The sequence below is a fragment of the Cygnus olor genome, chromosome 6, assembly GCF_009769625.2.
Source record: "Cygnus olor isolate bCygOlo1 chromosome 6, bCygOlo1.pri.v2, whole genome shotgun sequence".
Lineage (NCBI taxonomy): Eukaryota > Metazoa > Chordata > Aves > Anseriformes > Anatidae > Cygnus > Cygnus olor.
In genome coordinates this window covers 13,398,453-13,422,309 of record NC_049174.1, presented here as the reverse complement: position 1 = coordinate 13,422,309, position 23,857 = coordinate 13,398,453, and the positions used below count along the sequence as shown (strand labels likewise).

At 41.1% G+C, this 23,857-nt stretch overlaps 1 protein-coding gene across 1 annotated transcript in view; it reads right to left on the bottom strand.

Moving 5' to 3' along the window:
• The window catches only part of INO80D (INO80 complex subunit D), a 44,834-nt gene extending 27,960 nt beyond the window's left edge, over window positions 1-16,874 (bottom strand). The window contains 5 exon segments of the mRNA XM_040561382.1: window positions 971-1,719; window positions 6,409-6,655; window positions 6,762-6,857; window positions 14,966-15,035; window positions 16,371-16,874. Coding sequence (XP_040417316.1) covers window positions 971-1,719; window positions 6,409-6,626 — 967 coding nt within the window. The 5' untranslated portion in view covers window positions 6,627-6,655; window positions 6,762-6,857; window positions 14,966-15,035; window positions 16,371-16,874.
• Window positions 16,875-23,857: the final 6,983 nt, after the last annotated feature.

Here is a 23,857-nt window from a genome sequence, read left to right as displayed (position 1 = left end):
AATATATCAACACCCACAAACGCATCATAAATGGCATTCCTGCTCTAATATCACACACTGACCTCTATTTCCCTTTTTCCTATCAGCATTTAACTTGTTTGGAAAATACAATCTAAAACTAAGCAGAAAAGTATGGTAACTTTGGAGAGTGAGGGAGATGCAAGGACTGCTAGGTGTACCTAAGTCTGCATTCATAATCAGACAAATAAGCCCTAAGGTCTGCTGCCTTTTTAGAAGCTTCATAGAGCACTACAGCCATAGCAGCAGGTTGGCTATTTCCACTTACATTTTTGCAAGCAGCAATTGATTAGCATGGTTTCTAGATAATAAGGAAGGAGGAGACTATTTCTGCACTGATATGCAGACAAGTCTCCACCTCTCTAATTACCTGTATAATGGCACTGCTTTCCTGCCTGGCACAAAGACAGCCTTGGGCTTTTGTTAGCCAAGTTCCACATATGAACAGGCCCAGTCAAGAAAAACTCTCTCTTGTGCTCCAATTTTCCTAGCCACGTTAACCAGAAATTTAGATCTGCACAGAATGATGGGCCAATCTCCAAACTTTAACTTGCACTTATTTTGTAATCTGCACTTGTCATATATTTAACATTCAATCTAACCTTGTCCACTCATGTAGGTACAGTTTGCAATACACCTTTACTACTGCAGTTGCAAACTGTCCATACAGTGCCTATGTCATCAAGCAATGTTCTTCTATACCTCAGCTTGGTTTCTCAAATGGTTAACGGGACATTAAGAAGAATAAACAATTAAAATGCCATAAATCATATATGATAGGTCTAGGCATTCCCTTCATTGAGAACAGGGCTAAAGAAAACATCAAGAGTTCAGGTCTCTTTCATAAGGACCACACGTGCAAGCAGAACGGAGCTAGGGAGACATTCCTCTTTTGTGTTCTGGTCTCAGGTTAAAAAAAAAATGAGAGGCAGTGCATTTATTATCTACCCACCTAGATGTGGAAACAGATCAGTGTCCAGCTGCTGTTTTCGAGTGCACAGTTTCACCAGTCTCTGTAGCCGGCTCATGCAGGATGAGTGCGGAGAGAAGGCTGTGGCTTTCATTAGGACCCGATCAGTCCTCGGAGGGTCCGTGACCGGAGCCCTAGCAGGTGGCAGGAGGGGCAGAGGTCTCTTGTTAGACAACTGCCGGGCTTGTGCTATAGTGTGTGTGGTGGGTGCCACTCCCTGCATTGGTAGGCTGGTGTTCGGAGGTTGAGGTGACTTGCAGACTAAGCCCTGCGGTAGCCCTGTCGGCTTTAACGAAGCTGATGAAGGTGGCAGATGGGAGTGCTGCTGCTGCAGAGGCTGCTGCTGCAAAGGTGCAGGAAGGGGGCTAAAGTGCTCTTGGCGAACTTTTAAAATCTCTGTCTCTCTCTGGCGCTGCCGGTTTTGAGCCAACTTGCTCTGCAACTTTTTCCTCACCGTTGCCCCTTTCTTTAGGTCATCATCCTCCTCGTTGAAAGCAAAGGGGTCTTCTAGTTCTGCCTCCAGGTAGTGGAGAGGAAGCCTAGCCCCGGGAGGGGAGAGGGACATCCCATCCAGCCCATTGGGCATCTTCAAGGCCAAGGTGGGCACTGTCAGACTGAAGGCCATAGTATCCATCTGATGCCTGACCTTTACCTCCTCTATGGGATCATTCTTTTTCTTCCTCTCCTTTTTCGGTATAAAGCCAAGCACCTGCAGGTGGCTGTTGCAGTACCTTTGAAAAGTAAAAGCAGACAGTTCTTAATTCAGCTCTTGTAACACCTGAAGAAAACAGTCCACTAAGGGGAAATCCACATACAACATGAAAAATTAATCAAAACACAAGGGATTTTATAAAAAGTATACACAATCACAATCACTTCTAATACAACAGCTAATTGTGGTGTTCCTGACCTATAGCAGAAAATAAACTTTTACGAGTGACAATTTGAAATCTTAAGATACAGAAGTATTCACTGGTTATTCGTAAGAGGAGATTCACATACTGTATTCAAAATATTTACTCTCTAATAGGGTAAATACTCACAAACCAAAGTGGACAAAACAAATGGCCTGATAAAAACACAGTAAGAACTCAAGCCATTAATTCTGATCATAAAGAACCATTTCAAAAGCTCCCAAGAAAGAGTACAGGAAAGAATACTTCTTTCATTTGGCTGTCCTTTCACTGGAAGTAGTTAGCATTTTCATCAACAGCCACATCGTTCTCATGAATCCCAATTGTAGTAGGGAGCAGTTTCTCACAGGGACAATCTCACTGGAGAAATACCTTCTTGAGAATGGTCACTACTTGCTCTTCATGAACAAGAAGCTTAAATATTAAGTCCTGTTATAATAATTTAACATAACAATTTTGTAGCCAGAGGATTAGCTGAATGTTCTTCAAATAAAAATTCAGTTTAAAAGAAATTCTCTGTTCTTGGAAAATGTTTACACAATGCCAGGAATATGTATACATACAATCCACAAACACAGACTCCAAGCTTCTCTAATGTAAAATCTTTTAATATAATATTTAAAAAAAAAAGGAAAGCCTTTAAAAGTTTGTTACAATTTATAGACTTAGATAACATACTAAGAAGTAAACAATTATTTTTTGTCTGGTTAAAACAAGCAGGTGTTAGAAATACAAGAATCACAATCTGATCCTTCTCCTGCCTCTGTAGAATGCCTCCAGCAATCAGGCTTCTGCCCTTGCAGGATCCTATTTACAACCTGCATGAAAAGGTAATTAGTTTATCATCCTTCTCTGAGTTTTAGGCTGTTATGTGTTTTGTTTGTTTGTTCAACTCTAACAGGATCATTTTTATATGACAGATCATAAAGCTTTGGTTCTTACAACTGACCGTGCTGCATTACTGAAAGCCAACAATATCTTACACAGGCATCACCTCTGGACACAAATCCATAGATACCAGACTACAGCATAAGGAAAATACAGATCACACACTTGCAGACTCCAGTACCCACTGACTTGGCTCTGCATCAATTCCTTATTTTCCAGCATAATCGAGGCTGATACGCTTTGCCCACCGGACTAAAAGGAGCAAGAAGAAATGGGGACTAAGTCTTCTCTGGGTAGCTCTACATGCAAGCAACTTTGGCTAGGCATAATTTACGGGGACCAACTCCACCTTGGCCTTGCCAGACTCTGGCTGGTCCCACATGGAGCCAGGTGGGCATGCACACTGAATTACTTCCCTGCCCTGCAGGCTCCAAGGCGGTTCTTTAGCTGGCCCTGGCCCAAACTGGCTCTGGCTTTACGTGGTGCTGCAGAGCCTGGTGCAGATGTCAAGTGGCTCTGCTGGAAGCAGCCGAGAGCCAGCTGAGTTGAGGCAGGAAGTTCTTTGGATCAGAGGTAATGCCAGGTAAACAGCTCATGCTCTGTAGAAAACAGACTATCAGGAAGACTGACTAGCTCCTGGAAGTAGCACAGTGCCTTCCACGTGGCTCTGAGCTGGAAGCCCAGGAGGGCAAAGCTGGCCCTGCACAGAGCCAGTGCTGGTGAGCCTGCTGTAGTGGCACAGTTTGTCCTTTCTGTAACCTGCCGGAGAGTTATTCTCAGCTGACAGCACCATGCTGAGTACCTAATACAGTTTCTTCCCCTTCCTTATTCAGCACTAAAGGCACCTATTCTGGAGCAGGTAAGGTCAAATGCAGCCAACAGGTACTGCGAGAGCAGTGGGTTGATATCCATTAAAACCATCATAACACAAAGCTCACAAAAGGTGATGGGCCACAAAGGTAGCAGCTGGACAGTTTCCCACGTTATGGGGAAGTTAAGAATCCAGAAAGCAAGGTTTTCTACCTACACCTGCATCATGCTTCACAATACATCCCAGGTTTGCGTTGGGTTTGGTCACTTATGTCGAGGAAGATCTAATTAAACTGCAGAGTAGCTTGCATATTAACAAAATATTTACAGACTCGCTTGAAAGAAGATAGATAAAATTATGTTTAACCTACCTGAAGTATAACAACTCTATAATAAAAAAATAAACTGAACTTTATTATCTATGCGTGTATTTGAACAAGAAAAAATGAGGAAACGTATTCAAGAGGAAATGCAGATTCATAGCCCATGTTAGTGTATGTTCTTTCAAAGCAAAATGGTGAATATAGAAACTAGACTTCAAATAAGGCAATGAAGTCATGCACTATTAATAGATTTAATTTGTAGAATGTTAATGGTTAATAAGAAATTTAATAATATAACAGAATATTAAACATCATCGTGGCTAGTGGCATCTCATTTGTCCGGGGTCAAGGGATAATTATTTTTAATTATCTGTGGAAAGACTATGAGGCTTTTGGCATATAATGCATGAAACCTGTTAAGACTTTTTACTTTTCATAATCTTTAAAGATATATAGGAAGATAGCTGTCAGAGCATCCTACAGTCTGCTTCTGATCATGTAGTTACATGTCTGAAACTGACAAAATGACCATCTGACAGAAAATTTGTACACAGAAAATTAAAAGCTGAGAGTGAAGAACTCAGACAGAGCAAACATTTTTATATTGAACAGAGTGTGAAAAAAGTCTCCTAAGAAACACATACAGGTTCGCCTGCCAAAAATAAAATAAAAAAAAAAATGTTTGGAGCAGGCGCAGTCTTATCACTAGCATTCATCAAGTTTTATTGTTAAAACTAAACTCTGCCCTGAGAAACAGTCTTTTAAAATATTCTTTCAAACTATCACATCCTCTCATTTGAAATTAAAAGTTTATTTTCTCCTTCAGACACCTGCTGTCCTCTTCAAGTACTGTAACGTGACACTCAACATGCAGTTGAATTATTCTAATATAACATACACCAGATGTCATGACCACACTTCACTTTAACTTGAGAAAAATCAAAAAGAACAAAGTGTGAACTCGATTCAAGGTGTAAAGAAAAATCTCAAATTCCATGGGAACATATGAGACCTAAGAAGTGTCATTAAGTATTATCATTTCTATTGTTTTTAAGTATGAATCCTTGTAAACAGCAACTCTGGCTGAGTTCATCCTTACATCAGAAATTACAGCATATCATTTGCTCTAACAATTTCTATGATCATTTTTACAAGCTTATTTCCAAAGTGCCTCAATTGTACAGCAGCAAAGAAACAGTCGCCGACTGTCAAATTACAGCTTAAAGTTATTCATCTTGTGCCATTTGAGCATTTGCCCTACAGCTTTTGACAAACATTCATGTTTTTTTCTCACTTCATCAGTCTCCTCAACTGAAATGGCAGGTGAAGTGCAAGTTAATTTAGAGCACAGTCCAACTGTTATTTCAGACAAGAGAGGGAGCTGTGAGCCGAGAAGGAAGTTATATGTAGGGCACAGTGGGAACACTGCTAATAATGCAAAAGGTTAGTGAATGGCAGCTAATAATGTGAAAGGTCAGTGAAGAGTTGTTTGGTTCTTTTTTGGCATATTTTGTTTATGTTTTAGTTTAAAAAAAATGTTTCTAACAGAACAAACGTCAGGTAGTTAACAAACACATTAATTAAATACTGTGGTACTGGCAAAACCTGCAGCAATGACTGAAAATTTAGTCATATTTACCAGCCAAGATCAGAAAAAATCTGCTATTTCATCCCAAGCAGCACCAATGAGATTTGCCTTCAAAAAGTCTTAAAGAGCAAAAAAAAAAAAAAAAAAAGCCCTCGTGGTTACACTATAGACTGCAATTCAGGAAAACTTGTTTGAACTCCCAGCTCTCCAACAACTTCAAGCATTATCTCTCGCAAGCCATTTAATACGTGGGCACGTCAGGCATCTTCATTTGGGCAGGGAGAGGGAGAGAAAGAGAGGAAGCAGAGAAGAAAGGGAGTGAACAGCACTTTTGCAGCTGGCTGACTGTTATCAAGCAGTATGTATTTTATTCCAGTAATACACCACCACAGATCAGTACTAAAGCAAGATCGCTGAACTGTAATTCTGCATTTGTCCCTGTGTGTCACTGCTCCCTAAGCCCTGAAGGTATGCGCTTTTCAACTGTTTATCCTGAAAAAGTAGATGAAAGTGTGCTTTTTCCACAGCTGGCCAAACAAGTGGGCCCTTTTAAGAGCACATACTGTGAGTGACATGGCAAATCAGTTAGATCAGCAGATATTGTGTAGCAGGTTTGATCCACAATTTATAGTGAATTTGAGCGAAGCAATGAACTCTTCTGAAAACTTGGGAGTAAGTTCCTTGGGAGTAAGTTACTGCCCCCTTTGTGTACTTGACACCCACTGAAAATAAAATAAATTTACTGGTCTTACAACAAAACCCTCAAAGAAACATCCTGGAATTCAATTCACTCAGGCCAGTTCCTCCCTTATCCTGAAACCATGCACAGTCTTAAAAGGAAGCTCATGCCTACGTCCCAGCCACTTCCCACATCGCAGACAGGCAACCGCCACTCACCTACGATCCTCAGATTTGGGGATGGGGTTGGTGCAGCGTTGGCTGTTATACTTGGCCACATATTCACATTGCTTGAAGGGGGCAGTCTTGTCCTCCAGAACGTGTCTGATACAGAAGGCGTAGCCGTTAAGTCGCCTCTGCTTGCACAGTTTGGGGCTATACGAGCACAAGGGCTTATTGTCAACCTCAGAGAAGTGTATGTGTTTGCCTTCATACATCACGTGACTCTATTCCTTGTGAACATCAGCTGAAAGAACAAAAATATTAAGAAAAATCACATAAGGAAGAGAAAATGCATTCAGTTATACATTGCGTGTTTCATGTTGGTGGGAAGGAGGAACCCAAAACAATACCTGATTTTAAATCTTCTGTATCATATCAATGTTAAGAGAGAGCCCCAAGGACACCACTATCCTGGAATGATGATGAATCAAGATGAAGCAGATTGTCTACGGAAAACATCAAAAAGGTCAAAGTCAGTCAGAATACAACAGATAGGATCATCCTGCTTAACAAGTAAGTGGCCAGAAGCAGCCACTTAACCTGTGATTCAGGTAGCATCCAATAAACCAAATTCAGTAGCACAATAGTTTTCAACTAGCAGTCACAGATCTCTGGAAACCGTAAAGGGAAATTATTGAGGAAAAAAGGTTTACCGTCACCTTGCTTAAACCTGCCAAAAAAATTCCACTCATCTACCAGTAAATTATTAGGAGCTACAAGTTGAAAAAGGTTAAGCAACAAATTAGATCACCTGTTTTCAGGAATCATGTTGAATGCTGGTGTAACATTAACCCATTTGATCACAGAAAGGTTTTCCTTCAAGTATCTTTGCCTACGAAAATGCTGGAGACTATCTTTGCTCTACCAAATATTAATTTTATCATGCAGTGCAGGATTTTTTTCTTTTTAAGCTGTCTTAAACCAGCTATCACACCTGGTGAACAAACTTCATATCTTAAATTTGCACAAGCTTTTGCAAGCATCAGTATGAAGTCCTTCCTAAGGTCACCACAGTCCTTCAGAGCTTCACCTACCTTATTGTGCTTGTTTTAGGTAAATGCTGCCCTTAATGATTACCCCCATTGACCCCAGGAAGGCTGAAATGTCATTTCAGCAGGAGGCCATTTTCTTCCCCATTGCCCCAAAACAGATTCCCACAGTGCAATGAAATACCAAATTCATGAAAACTTAAGGTACTCTTCACAGGGATCTCCTGGAAAGAGTCCAGCGGAGGGCCACAAAGATGATACAGGGCCTGGAGCATCTTCCCTATGAGGAAAGGCTGAGAGACCTGGGTCTGTTCAGCCTGGAGAAAAGAAGACAGAGGGGAAATTGATAAGATATCAATGTTTATAAATACCTGAAGTGTGGCAAACAGAAGGATACGGCCAACCTCTTTTCAGTGGTTTATAGGGACAAGACAAGGGGCAATGGCCGCAAAATGTATCACAGGAAGTTCCGCACCAACATGCGAAAGAACTTCTTCACAGTGACGGTGACGGAGCACTGGAACAGGCTGCCCAGGGAGGTTGTGGGGTCTCCTTCTCTGGAGATATTTAAGGCCCATCTGGATGCCTACCTGGGCAGCCTGCTCTAAGGAACCTGCTTTGGCAGGGGGGTTGGACCCGATGATCTCTTGAGGTCCCTTCCAACCCCTACAGTTCTGTGATTCTATGATTTTCTACCACTATGCAGTCTTTAGCAACCATTTTTTTTAAAAACACACACACATAAAAAAACAACGAAGCAGCATCAAGTAATATTTAACAGTACACACAACTTGCAGCTCCTCTGCTACAGCCAGCTTAGCCTGCATAAGGCAGCTCTTATTCAGAAAGGCTATCCTGAAGCACAGGAATAAACTCCTGAAGATGGTGTGTTCAGTACAGTTCAGTTTCATACGCATTATGTACCAAGCAAAGGAACGTACATAGAGGTGATATTCAGGAAGTATGTAGTAAATGAAAGACATGGGACAAATGTACAGATTACCACCTCAACCGACTTAGTTATTCCCAAGGCCCCATATGGCAAGGGAAGGGAACCTACGGCCTTTACAGAAAAGATCCCACTTTCTCTGGTGAAGGAACAAGCCTTCTCTCCCCACTGCATAAAAACACCTTGAGAAAACAAGAAGTACCATGACATTTGGGGATCCAGGAAAGTAACTTTAAGTCACTATGGTAAAACCAAACACCCTAATGTACCTCTAGCAGTAAACGGCATAAACCAGACACTTCCATTAGCATGCATCTAGCTGTACAGCCAGGACAGAAGCACTAAAAATTCAAAGATACACTTAACAATTACTTAAATAGTTTTACAAGTACACATGCAGCACACACAGCATGCAGGTTGGAGACTTGCCACAAAACGTAGGTGGCACAAATGCCAGCGACCTGATTAATCATTTGACAATAACGAGGATCGTCCCGTATTTCCTCTTCATACACACAGTTCCCTTTCCACACTCTGGGGCAGGGGCCTGGCACTTTGTTTACCCCAAACAGCCAAAACACAAGCACAGATACCAAAAACAGTTCCCATCACCTTTCCCTTGATGCATGGGAGCACAGGAAGGAGCAGACTGCATAAATTTGAAACTGATCATTGGAGTATGGGCCCTTCACAACACATTCACCCTACAAGCAACTATGTGAAAGAAAAGAAATCCCACAGCCTAGAAATAGGCGGTGACCTGGGTTTGGGTCCCAAACACTTGACAAACAGCTCTCTCCATTACTATGGTAGAAAGAGTAATCAAATGGGTCTTAACTAATTGCATCTCTTACACAGAGTGAAACTGACAAAGTCTTTTGCTCTGGAGTTTGCTGCTCTCAACAGCTACCCAAAGCTTGTATTTGTGACATACTGCACAGGATGAAAAATTGGAAAGAACACCTGAATCTTGCAAAGATGGGCTGACCCACATGCTGCTCTCTTTCTCTTGTATTTACCAGCACCTTTTAAGCTACTGCTATTATGCTTTGTAGAGTTTTTGATTGATCAATGACCTCCTTCTCTTTTGCACAGTCCAGCAATATTTCTTGCCTAAAGGTTATCAAGCAACAGAAAAAAAGAGTTTTTCAGAGCAGTTCCAAAGTAAACAACAAGAAACACGTATCTGGGGATCCCAAGTTAGGTTTCTGTAAGAAAAATACACTGCAGTTCCCAGCCACTATAATCCTGGATTTATTCTTGTGCCCCCAGTCTTATTTTTGGATTTAACTCACAATTAAGTCTTATTTTTACACTTAACTTGACTGTGTCAAGGAAGGTGCAGTATTTTCCATCTCACTTGTCAGAAAGATACAGGACACAAGTATGATGCCATATGAAACATTTAAGCAAAAATACTAACAGTAATCCTCAGGGAAGCTAATGAGCTCAAACATGTATTTGGGGTCTATATATACACTAAGAGAAGCTCATAAAAATATAACCATGTTAAAAATCCTGATAGGAATCGAACAGTGCAACTCCAGAGTAATGAACAGAAAGAGAGCTAATACACCTGGCAGCCAGTGTTATACAGAAGAACTATAGCAATTCTCTCAAACTGCAATATCTTTACTGGCAGACTCCTATACAGACCTCCAAAACACAGCAGCACTGTGCGGACACACTGCCGGAGACTGAACTCATGCTATGCCTAAAACAAGCCTTTCCTTTTAGTTCCATGCTACATACATATACACACACATACACACACACAAATACAACAAAGACTTTTTAATCTATCAATTCTGATTTAATCTGATGTAGTATTTTATTTCGAGCAAAACAGACAGGAGTTCTTAACAGAGCTTTTTGCTGCTACACAAAAGTAGCACAAGCATGGAACAGGCACAAGTCGCCTAACTGAACAGAACTGAAACTACACTTAGCTAAATAGTGGGTGGGGGAGAAATTATTTTTGTCCCACAGGATTCAGTAAGAGATGACGGAAACATGGACTTCCCCTGGAAAAATCAAAAGGTTAAGCAGCTGTACTTTGCTGCAAATATATCAGGGTAGAAAACCTTTTGGAAGTTATTTTGGGGTTTGCAGTTACACTCCACACTGAAGCTGTAGACAGGTTCAAAACAAACACAATTCATGCCTGCATGTGCTCACACTGGCTTTAGCCACAATTCATGAATGAGAAACCAGAGGCTACTTCTTGAGGAACCTACATTTTCCTTAAACTGCTTCTAAACAAGTGATTTAGAGAGTCTGAAGCAACAATGCAAAGAACAGAAGAGAACCCAGAAATCTGTCATTGCCATTTGTCATTGCCAGATGATGTAGGTAAGACATGAGTGACGCTGAAAAAAATGACAGTGGTAAGGGATAAGGTGAATACAGAGCAGTCATGTACCAAATCACACAACATTAGAACTAGGGGTACTTGAGAAAGCTGGATTGACTCAAAACATATTAAAGAAATATTTCTTTATTTTTGCTACTCGCAAGTGGTGAGCTGCTGAATTTGCTGTCACGGGAAGCTATGGAAGCAGACAGCATCAGCAGGTTCAGAAAGTTCACAGACGATGGGGACAAACAGATACTATAGGAAATGGGCAGTGACATACCTGCCAGCATGCCTAATTTAATAAATAAGGATGTTGGAGGAGCAAGAATAAAAAAATAAAAAAAAAAACACTAAAAAGCAGCTGGGCTTTCATACTGTCCCTAAATAGCATCAGTTAGTCCCACTGTCCAAGACAGAATAGTGGGCTGGATCGACCCCTGATCTTACCCAGCAGGGTACTCCTTATGTTCTTATAAGCTTACCTCTAACATTTGTAATTTGATAATATTAATTTCTCCCCTTCTCCCACTCTTTATACCCGAACAGATGACTGGAAGATAATCTACTTGCCATGGTAAAAGCCTTATCTGGACATGTGAAGAGCAACAAATTGAGTGTCCTAGCAAGGCTTTCCAGCAAGGACAGGCAGGACCCAGAGCAGAGTCACACTCTGTGACAGCACCACTTTGAGCAGAGCTACTTGTTCCTGCTGAGTGCAGCCACTGGTGGCCTGTAAGACAACAGGGAGTGGTTTGCAAAGTGACTGTGAAAGAGAAATAAAAGACTTAAACACACACATGCACACACCTGTGCAACTGTCAGTGCCTGCTGCCAGGCATTGGAAGAAGCCAGCTCCCAGCTGCTTTTATCACTTGCAAAAAGGCATAATAGGTTTCCTTGCAGCGCACATCAACTCCAAGACAACTAAGCTGTAGCTCTGCACTCCACATACCCTCTCCTCAAACAGTTAAACAGTCCTTTGGAGAGGTCAGGAAATGCTGTCACAGCAAACTTTGGGGAAAAATCTTTGCTAGATCATACAGAGTATCAGCATCACGTCACACAGAAATTTGGTACCTTGCATCATCAGTATTTTACAGAGAAGTTAATGGCTATTAGAAAGCCTGAAATTTTTTTTTACAGTCCCAAGACCCAATCAGTAATCCCAAGAAAACCCTGTGCAGAAAATAATTTAAACCATGTGGGTTAGACACACTCTTAAATGTATGCTCAGAATTTGACATTCAACCTAAACAAGACCAAATTTAGGCAATGGAATCCCCAAATGCGTTGTAAATTGCAACACAATTACACATTCGTGGTTAAAAGATGTATAATTAAGAGGAGAACTTAGAGGTTCACAGACTGCATCCAAATAAAAGTCATGACTAAAGACATCTTAACTGTGTTGGTTTGAATTTTCTAACACCAGCGCAGATTTAATGCTGTATTGCTTGGTGTGTTCATGAGATTTCACAGACAAGGTACAATAGTCTACACACGCTTCCAAAACCATCAACCTGAGGCTAGAAAGCAGAACTCAGATCTCCCTGAACCTCAGCTTTTCCACAAAAACAGGCACCATAAATAGTAGCTTTACCAATTCTTCAATTTGACCAAGAATGAATTCCCTGTGTTCCACTTGCCTGACCCTTTTGCTGGGACCAACAGTAAATACATGGATTTTAAGGTGTTTTGGCAACATGCAATCTAATCCACTCAGAGATGAGCCGAGACCATAAAAAACCATGACAAAAAGACACACATTTAAAGCTACCTTACCGTAAAACCTTCCCATCAGTACTAGTAAAAAATATAAGAAAGAAAGAAAGCAAAAATACTCCTTTGTCTTTCCATTTCATACTAGGCAATGAGCATCTCTCTGGGAAGTGCTCTGTTCTATCAAGAGAAGCTACACCACATCTAATTGTGGTCAACATCAATGCCACAAAGCTGTAACTTCTGTCCCCATCCTATGATCTAACCATAACTTTGGCTTAGCTCTGGTCATTTAACAGTTCAGACCTCTACCATGTTCAGCTACCAAACCGAACCTGCTGTAATTCTAGAAACTAGAGTCTTATTAGTAAAAACATCCAAAATGAGACAAAAAACACTTGGAAGCAACCAAAGTCAGCTACGTGAATGTTTATAAGGGACAATTTTATTAACCAGAGGAAAATCCTTGTTCAGTAAGACCTCTGAAGAGCCCCACACAAGTACAGACATTGCATACGTGTGCCTGTACCCAAATAGATCTACCTGCAAGACCAAGGCACTTAACATATAAGATAGTACAAGATATTTTTAGTTACCACCTAGAATCATATTTTGGACTAATTTTGCATGTGAAAATCTACCTAGGAAGACAGAAGCAGCAACAATTGTCCTCATTCTGCCTTTTCAGAAAGCTTCTACTCTGCAAAAAGACAATTTATATTGCATAAGAATGTCCAATATATTAACAGAAAAGCAGTAGTACATTTTAAGCAACACCGGCAATATGAATTATGCTTCATAATATAATACAATAAATACAAAACTAAATTTTAGTATTATTCCTAATAGTAACTAAATAACATATAGACTTGTAACAAGTTCCAATCAACAGCAGAAAACATAGCTAAGGAGAGGGGGGAAAAGGCACTTTCTATTCCAAACTGACCAGGTTGTTGTTTTTGTTTTCCTATACAAAATGACCTTCAGCAGGCAATTTAATTTTACCTGATTCACCCATCTGATAAATAGTACCTTAAATAAAACATGACAAAGACAGCCCAAAATCTGAAGACCAACAAGCTTTTAAGACTGCAGGAATTTAAGAAACTTCAAAGGATTTCTTAAGAGGAAAAATGCTCAGTAGGAAGATTTGTAACTGCAAACCATAGCTACGAGCACGCTCCTATAGATTTCAATAAAACACTTCCTAAATATGGTTATTCCTGATCTAAGTAAGGCTCCAGACTGGTTCCATATCACTGGAAGTCTTTTGAACAAGGATTTCTCTATTTGACCTGACGGTCTAAGGCCCCAGTCCTGCAGTCCTATCCACACAGGCAGATTTTCATGCTTGCACAGAAACACAGTTATTTCAACATGGCCATAAACAAGACCAGGGTTTGCCAGGGAGACTGGGGCTGCAGAAAGAAGGCCTTCAGACACAGCAATAAATGGAACATTTAGGCAATTGCAACATCACAAAAAATGCACTTTAAAATGTTATCTCAAAATATCAAAACCATGATCCAGAGAGAAATCAGAGACTAAAACATACCACAGTATACCTTGCATCTGTACTTGAATTTACAAAAAAAAAAAAAAAAAAGCCATAAGTCCAAGTCTTTTATTTATTCAAATAACAGCTAACCTGCACTTGCATATGAAGTTAAACAAAATGCCTTAGCCTTATTTCTAGTCCCAATGGTGCAAAGACAAACAAACTTATTTTCGCACAATACCAGAGTATCATTCTTGCTTCAGTGGGAATACTCAATAAATAAAATAAAGCAGCAGAGCTCCTCACAGAGCAGCCTTTTAGCAGTTGTAAGCTATCAAAGTTTCAATACATTACAATAAATTTGTACCTCCTGAGGGTCTACCATACTGCGAGAGCATGGTACATGCAACTCTGTAGGACCAGGCCCTACACAAAACTCATTCATTCATCATAAAAGTATTGAAACATCAAAATTACTCCTACTAAGTAAATTTGGGGTTGCTTTCTGTAGACAATTTAGCTTTACAATTAAATTTATCTTACATGCGTATACATTACAAACAAATCACATAAAAGGCTGAAGATAGCTGCAAAAATGTCACTAGACTGCAAGTGACAGCTTCACACGGAACATTAGTGTTAGGGTTTATCTATCACCAGCACTACCCGGTCAGTAAGGTCTTACTTAGTACGACACTCTGACAGTACAACGGTGCCCACAGGATAGGACGCTCAGCTGTAAGGGAATGATGCATTGCCCTAAATTTGCCAATTTTAAGTATACCAATCCTCAAAAATTGAGAGCATCCTTAAAATAAACCCTCATCATATGTTGTTAAGTAACAAAGTTAGAACTAACTATAGATCTACATATTTTAATCAGATGGTGTAATATAAGGCTTTAAGCTAAGTGTTACTGTCATTCCCCAAATTTATTCAAGGTTACTTGTACAAAGCAATTAGCCTTCTAAACTAAAAGTCATTTTAAGGAACATTTAAACCAAAGTACACATCTCCAGCATTAGAAACGAGAGCTATTTCACCTGTGCTGGGTGAAGCGTGTTGGCTGGCTTTCCAGTGGGCTCACTTCACAACTACCAGACGTTCCTTTCCCTGAAAAAAAGCATCCTTTCATTCCCAGCTCCCAGCAACAGCACCAAGTAGGCAACTCCTGCCCCACACCTTGCCCCGAGGACCGACGGGGCCCCAACCCATGCTGGGACCCCTTGCCACGTTTGGGGATGCGGGACGGGGATGGAGTCCGAGTTCTACTGTGCCCTGGTTGTTGAGGGGCCTCGAGGGGAGCCCCTTCCCCTGGCTGGGGGGCCGTCACCCCAGCCCACTCACACCCACCGGCCATGGCAGGGCTGGGGGTGACCGGGGTCCCCGGGCAGGCCTGGGGCAGCCACCAGCCCTGGCACATGGCAGGGCAGGGAGGCGAGGCTGAGCTGGCCCCTCGCCCCCCACCCTCGCCCCCGGTTTGGGGGGCACCCCCGTGCGGGGGCACAGCACTGAGGGAGGGCACTGTAGGCACTCTGACGACCTCCCTGCAACCCCAAAAAGCCCCCTCAACCACCCCAAAAAAAAGTTGCGGGGCGAAACCACCCCCGGCGAGGGGACACAACGGGGAGGGGTGCAGGGGGGGGGTCGCGGGCAGGGGGGGCGGCGGCCGCGTCCCGGGGCACCCCCGGCCCATCCCCGCGGCCACCGAGGCGGGGGCGGCGAGGGGGGCGAGCACCCTAAAAACGCCGAGAAACTTTCCAGGCCGCGGCCGGCGCGGCCCCGGACGCCCCGCGGGACCGGCACCGCCTCCGCCGCGGCGGCCCCGGACCGGGCTGGGGGCAGGGGTGCCCCCCACCCTCCCGCACCGCCGCCGCCGCCGCTCATTAAAAGTCATTTTGGGAAATTAATGCCGCCCCCGGCCCCCCCGGCCCGCGCCCCTCCCGCCACCCCCCCCCCCCTTCGCCGCCCCGCGGAGGTGGGGGGGTGGAAGCGGCCCCGCCGCAGCGCCCCCGCCGCCTTCCCCCCGGCCGCCCGGCTCCGGCGGCGGCGGGGCTCGGCCCGCTTTGGGCCCGGGGCCCGGCGCGGGGGGCCCGGCCCGGCGGGGCGGGGAGCGGAGCGGCCAGGCCGCGCCGCGCCGCGCTGAGGCCTAGCGCCCCCCCGCCCCCGTTCTCCCCCGCCGCCCTTCACCTCCCGGGCAAAGGCGCCGCAGCGCCGCGCCCCGACCCTCCCGCTGGGTCCCGGCCACCGTCTCACCCCCCTCCGGGGCTCCTCTGGGCGCCCGAAAGCCGCAAACCCCCCCCGGCTCCCCGCAGCCCCCCCTGCTGCGGCCTACCCCGCCCCGGCCGATCCCCGGCCTCGCGTAGCCCGCCTCTCCGCCCGCCCTGTACCCTTCGCACCGCCTGCCGCGCTACGCGAGCCCGGGGATGCAGGCCGGGCCTGGCTTACCTTTCCAGCTGCTTTTTTTTTCTCCTCTCTCTCCTCTCCCCCCTTTCCCTCTGTTGGGCTGACAGATCAGAGTTTCCTCCCCAGCAGAGGGACTGGGAATGGGCTCGGGCTCTGTGCTGAGGAGCTGCTGCCCCCCTGGCTCTGAGAAGATCCTGATTTTTGTGGGGAGGAAGCTTTGGGGGCTCTTTATTATTTTAAAACTACAAAGTGCTCAGAGGGTAGGTGATTATTAAGGGGAATCCCTGAATATATTCTCCAGCAAAGAAGGCAGGGCTGCTGGGGCTGCTCAAGAAGAGAGCCAGCAGCCTCCTACAGCACCACTACAGGCACCGAGAGGACATAACATCAGAGAGCGGTTCCTCTGCCCTCCAAAACAACAACTTTCCTACCATCTTGGAGGTAGTAGAGGGAGAGAGGGAGGGGGAAAATAGTACAGAAGGTTTTTATAAAGTGCCAATTTGGGGGAGGGAGCCAAATGGCTAAAAACAAATTTTTAAAAATCATTTATATGACTTTTTATTTTAAATAAAAATAAAATACAAAGGCATGATGCTTAAGAGATAATTTTCTTTATAATGAAATAAGATCAGCTTTCTGGGGAAAAAAAAAAATTAAAAGAAGGTATGGTCATTTTTTAAAAAAAATTATTTTTATTTAAAAATTTATTTAAAAATTTTAAAAATGTATTTTTTTCCTATAATTTAAAACGTAGATAAGTTTTTATTGCTGTTGTTTGATAGTTCTAAAATTTTATGTACAATTGTGAAAGTTGGTGTAACTTTTTTGGTGCTGCTGCTCTCAGTAGAACAACTGAAATTGATGTGGGACTGTTTGGTAGAACTGTATCGTTATGTCTTCTCTCTCAAGGCATTGTAAATAAAACTGAATGTACAGGTAGGAAAAAAAGCTCTTTTAATATTTTTTATTTTGGGGGGGGGGGCGGGGGGGTCCTGTAAAAAAGCCATGGGGGATTTAATGCAAGTGAGTGGAGCCTGTGATATGTATCTGAAAAATTCTGCTTATCTGTCATAAATTTAGCATTGTCTGCCCTTCAGTATGGAATGTGAAAAATAAAGCTCATAGAAAAAAAATTGAGGTAATAATTGAATTTTCTTTTTAATATTTTCAAAGCAGTTTATAGCTTTCTAAAAATCTGTTTTGGTTCTTTTTAAGTTACTGTTTTGATTTGGGGGCTTTGTTCCTGATATTTATGAATAGCGTTATTCCTGACTTCTTTCTTACAGAGTTGAGAAATGTTATTAATTTATACTATAATACCTTGTAATGCAGAATGGTCGTTGTGTTTTTCTTTTTTGCATAAGCTTTTATTAAATTGTTTAAAATGTATGGAAAGCTGTCAAAATAATGTGAGATGCTACTGTGTATCTATAGGTGAAGACACTGATCACTGTGTTCAGCAGACCTATGATAATACTGCTTGTGATAGGGTTATACTCAGCCCTGTACAGGGATGAACTGCTAAAATATGTATTTATTTCTCCTGAAGGAAGATGAAATAATTAGAAATTATTTAGAAATAATTAGAAAACTAATGAGCTATATATAAAAAAAAATGCGTTTAAGTTTTTTCCATTGTAAAAATTAGTCAGGTGGTATAGACTAATTGAACTGCAATCAGACTGAAGTCATGTGAATGAAGGTATTGAATTGTTAGTATGTTATCACCCCCTCCCTTGCCTCTGTCAGATCTGAAATACATTGCATTATCTCAATTACGGTAAACTTTTATTTATATATGTATTTTTCTGAATTTAGATACATTCCCTTATGAAAATATACACTGTGAGTTGCCTTGCTAGTATCGTGAGTGTAGTTTGTGTGTTTATAGTGGCATTTTCGTTTAGATAAATTAGTTTGAATTAAAGTATAATTAAAAGTCAGTTGGTCTGTGCATCGAACTGCATATTTTTGCTCGACTGGATTATTTTTTTTTAAGATTATGGTTGGTCCAACTAGCATACTTAAATAATGTTGAGTTTTGCTTTCTGTGGAGTTACTGCAAAGCTTTTTTTTATCAGATTATTAATTTATTAAATGCATTATTCTGCTCTGACATTAGGAAAAAATAATAATAATCAAATGCGTTGCTCCTACATCTTGTTTTAAAAGTTTGTGTAGAAGTCATGGCATAAGTAGGGCACGTCATAATCTTATCAGTCATGATTGTGTTGTTTGAAGCATGAAATGTAATGATTATTTTTGTAGGATATTTAAACAAAAATACTTTTAAATTTTATATTTAAAATTCACTACAGGAGTGACAGGGATTACAAATGTTGTTTATGATCGGGATGATTTAAAAAAAAAAAAAAACTTTTGAAATACTACAAATAATTGATCTCCTGTGCCAATGGATTCAAAAATTCAACAAATGCAGCATAAGCTAATATTTCCTTTTATTCTAAAAAAAGTAAAGGACCAAATTCTCAGACCCCAGTTTTTCAAATGCTTGGAGGCCTGATTAATAATTGAAAAGTGTTTGAAGAATCACTCAATACTTACTTGCGTAAAACCCTTACGAAGTCATTAGGGTTTGCTAGAGTACAGAATTCAAGTTTCTGCACTAAGTGTTTTCTTACATATAGCTATGTGTTGAAAAGAATTGACACTTCTAACTAGATCAGTAGTTTAGTGTAACTCAGATGTAAGTTTGTTCTCTTTATTGCACAGTTAAGAAAATTTTAGTGTTTTAGAGAGGGAGGCATAACACAAACAACCAACCGATCTGTACTGAGACTTTCTGTGGCACTCTTGAGAATGACCATACAGCACACTGAGGACTTTTTAAAAATGGGACATAGATGATACAACGTGTTAGAGAAGAGGCTATGAAAGCACTTGAGAACCCAACTACAGAGACAATATTAAACCCTTTCTTTGGCTTATGCACTTAACTTCGCGGGTACTGACTTTAATCGGATTACATGCATGCCTAAATTTAAATATGTATCATAGTAGTATTACACATTTTGGTGACATCCTGAGATCTGTTTGATGTGTGTTAATTGCAAAACCAGAAGCATAATGCTAAAGAAAAAGAGAAACATTTTGAATCTAATTTGTAATAGGAAAACTGGAAAGGGATATTTTTGAGTGTCTTTTTCTAGGAAAAACAAAACAAAACACACAACTTTTTAAGGAGGATAAAGTAAAGAGGAAAAAATCACTAGATCTTAGATACATGGACTGTTGTGTAATTATTCAACAGAGGAATGAGTACCTCAACGCTATGTACAGAGGAATTTATTTAACACAACTTTATTTGCCTGAGAGAATTCAAAATATTTACTTTTTAGCTACTTGCTAAAAATTGCAAATATTATTTTATTTGTTTTGCTCACAACGAAATGTTACACTAACACTTCAAAGGAGCAAATTCTGTTAGGTTTAGTAATGTAGAATCTTAAATATATAAAACATTCTTTATGGACAAGACTCGTAACTTGTGAGTCGCATCATTTTGACAGAGTGGTTCAGCACTCTGGAATTATTTTAGAGAAAAATTCGGTGTCTATGACTACTGTACGAGGATGGCGTGTGACCCCAAAGCAAGAAACATCCCCTGTGCAAAATGCAGATGCGAATTCTGGAGGTTCCATTTCCTCATTACAGAATAGGTCTGTGTGGCCAAACCCCTGAACCAACCGCTCCAGCCAGTAGACATGCTCTGTGCTTGAGCACAGGGTGGTCAAAGAAAATTAATGTTCCCTAAATCACTAGTTCCTAGCTAATGAAGCATACTTTGCAGATGTGCCTCACTAGTATTAATACTGAGACAGAGGGCAGCAACATAGCAAATAAGCTTTGTGAGTCTAATAACAGAAATGAAATAAATGCTTTAGGTTGTACACCAGTTATTGGAGGAGGCTGCTTCAAAAAGCAAGCTTTGACTCTCTCCCAAGGTCATATGCATCCCAAATGCAGACCTCAAGCACCCCTGGAGCATGACTTAGATTTGGTGCACATAGTGAAGGTCTCGGCTTTTCAGCAACAAGTGTTGTGATGTTGGTGCTGTGGTATTACTCCTTGACAGACACACAGGTTCTGAGGAAACAGTTCCAGTGTCTTTAAATGCTTGTGAAAGTGATCAGCAATGTATTTAAAATACATGAGAGTATTGGAAAGGGGAGGAACAACTGTGTGTGCAGATTGTTAGAGATTTTCATGCGTAGAGCCACATTTATGTATAAGATCTTCTCTTTAGGAGTTTAAACACTGATGAGAAAAAAAAATTCTGATAAGATCAATTCATCTTAGTAAGACCTCGAGCAGCAGTTTTATGTAGTGTTGGTTTATTTAATTGTGATGAGTTCTGGAGTCAAGATATCCACAGGACAAACCATTCATAGAGCTAAGTCATTTTGCTTTACTTCATTTAGTCATAAATGCTAGCAAAGCCACGCAAAGTACAAATGACTATCCTTGTTTTTCAAAGTCTTAGGATCCACATTAAGGCTTATTGGAGCAATGGGAATTTTACTGTGGATTTCAGTAGGAGTAAGGTTGCAGAAGTATTTAACCAGTTGGGAGCAGACGTGCTAGCATGGTAATGTAATTAACTGATAGTGAACTGAACTGAAAATAGTAATTAACTAAGACTTTACTAATCTGTTCGTTATCAATGTGTATCTTAATCTGCATTAAATAAATGGTATTGTCTCCTAAATCTCAGCAAAGACAAAATAACATGACTATCAGTTGTAGGAATGTTGTCCAGAGTACATTGCAGGCATCTGTGGAGATTTCTTTAAATAGAAGACAAATTAATGGAATAAACTGTCCCAGCAGAATGCTCTAATAGAGTCCTATTTGACTAGGAAGCCCACTGTTGATTGAAAGTATACTACTGTATTTTTACTTATCTATCAATATTTCATTAACTGGAATCGTGGCGGTTAAGAAGCTACATGTTTTGTTAGCAGACCTTCTTTCAGTTATTCACTTACATTCAGGTTATGGCAGGTCTTGGTCATCTCTGCAAATTGGACAGAGGAGAATTCCCACTCCGTACTAAATCAGTGATCTGTTAGTCTTCTGACAGTGACCTGTATAAGATGCTTCAAAAAAGCTGTGGAATATCCCATGATGGATAACTCGGAAATGAAAAGCCTGTAGGACAGGATTTTTCAAACAGTTTAGCTAACATCAAAGCATGAGGCTTAATTAGTTCCTAGGGTCATGAGATCCCAGTGGATTTTGAAAAAAATTATACGTTAAGCTCTTTGGTTTTAGTATGTTTCTTTTTGATGTTTGTTTCTCATCTCTGATCCCTTTCAAACATAGACACAGATGTAACAGAAAGTGACAAGAAAGAATAAAAGTGTTTCTTTGAGATACTGGTTGTATTTATTCAAAATGTTGAATTAGCATTAGAGTGCTGGGATGTCTCTACCAACTAGTATTTCTCAGTAGACCAGGAGGCCTGACCGGGTAAATATGGCACAGTGTTAGGTGCTGTGGTAGAATGGATGTTTGCATGTAGCCAGAGAAAAATGTTTATTAACAGCATTTAGCATAGGAGGCTTTGCAGATTATGGGGTCACTCATAAAGAGTTTTAATTTGCAAGGTTTTATGTACATCTCATGACTGCATGTGAAGCCCCTCTACTGTGGGGAGTTCTGGATACCCAGACACTTTAGGACACGTTGCTGACAACATCCCCTCAGTTAACATGCATCACAGTAAAGCTTCTTCTGGATAAAACATTACACAATGAAGAGGACCATGATTTGTACTTGTCCTCAGTGTTTTGTTTCTGGACAAGAAATTTCCTTGTGACTGTAAATTTAATTGCTTCTTTCCCCATGGTACCTTGCCTCATTGACATTATGTGCAGATAGCTGCAGGAGATAAATTACATATGTATTAGTGGTTTGTTTGTTTTTGTTCCTAAACAGGAATTACTTTATTAGGCAAGACAACTTTTCTGTTATCTCTGAGAGCTTACCCCATAGAAAGTGTTCTTGTACTCCTGATAACAGCTTGTTAGTTGTCATTGAAGTCAACTTCCAGGTGCTCTCCCTTAATCACTTCTTACTTTTTTATATATATACATATATGTATCCTACATGGTAGTCACAGTTAAGCTTTCTTCTATCAGCTTGCTTGTTAACACTTTTTCTGTTCATGTCTTATTTGTGCTTTGACAGAGTCAATCTTTCTGCCCTTCATCACTGAAGGAAATACCTATTTAAATGAGATCACAAGAACAAAACATGGTTATTAAGGGACTGTTGTGTTTTAGGAGAGGACGTTTTGGCTTAGCCCTTCGTTGGAGTATTTTATGAGGTGAAGTGTCTGGGGACAGGGATGGAGGTGAGGTTTTATTACTTTTCTCTTTGGATTAAGGCTGATGTTAGGCTGCTGCTCTGTATGGTTTCAACAGTAACACAGAGCACATCCCCAGACCAAACATATTCTTGCAAGACAGTGGCTGCTGTTGGTCTCAGAAGAGGCACTGATGCCAAATCTTTCACTTCCTGGGGAAATGCTACAGACATTTCCATCTCTGCCTTGAAAATACATTTGAAAATGAGGCAGTTACAACTATTTTTATGAACGGCCTAGTTTTGTTGGCTGTTTCAAAGTCTTGCTGAGAGCACACCTCAGTTTGACTTGACTTTCCATTTGGGACAACTTTTTTTTTTTTTTTTTTTCTTTCAGTCAAAGCAGCTCAGTGAATTGCCTAGAATGTAAAGTGTCCCTCTGGAATTACAGGGATGTACCTAGGGGCTGCTGGTGCTTCTGGGAAGGTGGATATTGAATGTTTGGTTGGTGTGGTGTTTTTTTTGTTTGTTTTAAATCACACTTTAGACTTGTGCTTAATAGGGCTTCACCTTGAATTAACACACCCTTTTCCTTTTTCTGTCTCTCTACAACCCTCTACTGAAGACAGGGCTACGTAAAGGCAAGGTTTAATTAAATTGGGGTTAATTGCATGAATATAAGAGTTATGTTTACATAGCGCTACATTAAAAGAAGAGGGGGCTTAGTGATTAAACCCATCCATCTCTCCCAGACATGTAATTGTTCTTTCTCATGCTGTCTATGCAGGCAACAGAGTACGGGAAAAAGAAAAAAAATTCAAAGACAGAAATTAGAAAGTTAAGAATTCTATAGCAGCATTCTCATACACTTAGTATTATTCTACACTGGAAAAAATGTAGGTTTTCCTCTTTAAAAGGAAAAAAATAAAGTTATTTTTTCTTAAAGTTGGAAATGATGGCCTCATGAGTGTTCCAGTCTGCATGATTTCTGGAAGGATTACTCTAAACCTATTACACTAGTAACTCATTGAGGGAGTAGCTAGTTTTCTTTCAAGCTTACATTATCCAACATTACAGAGCAGAGACTCACTGTTCTGTAGTCATTCTAACCTTTCAAAAAGAAAGCCCACAGCCCCCTCCCCCACTTTGCTATAAAAAGATCAGTGCACACAGAAAACATACTGAGATCTTTCTTCCCT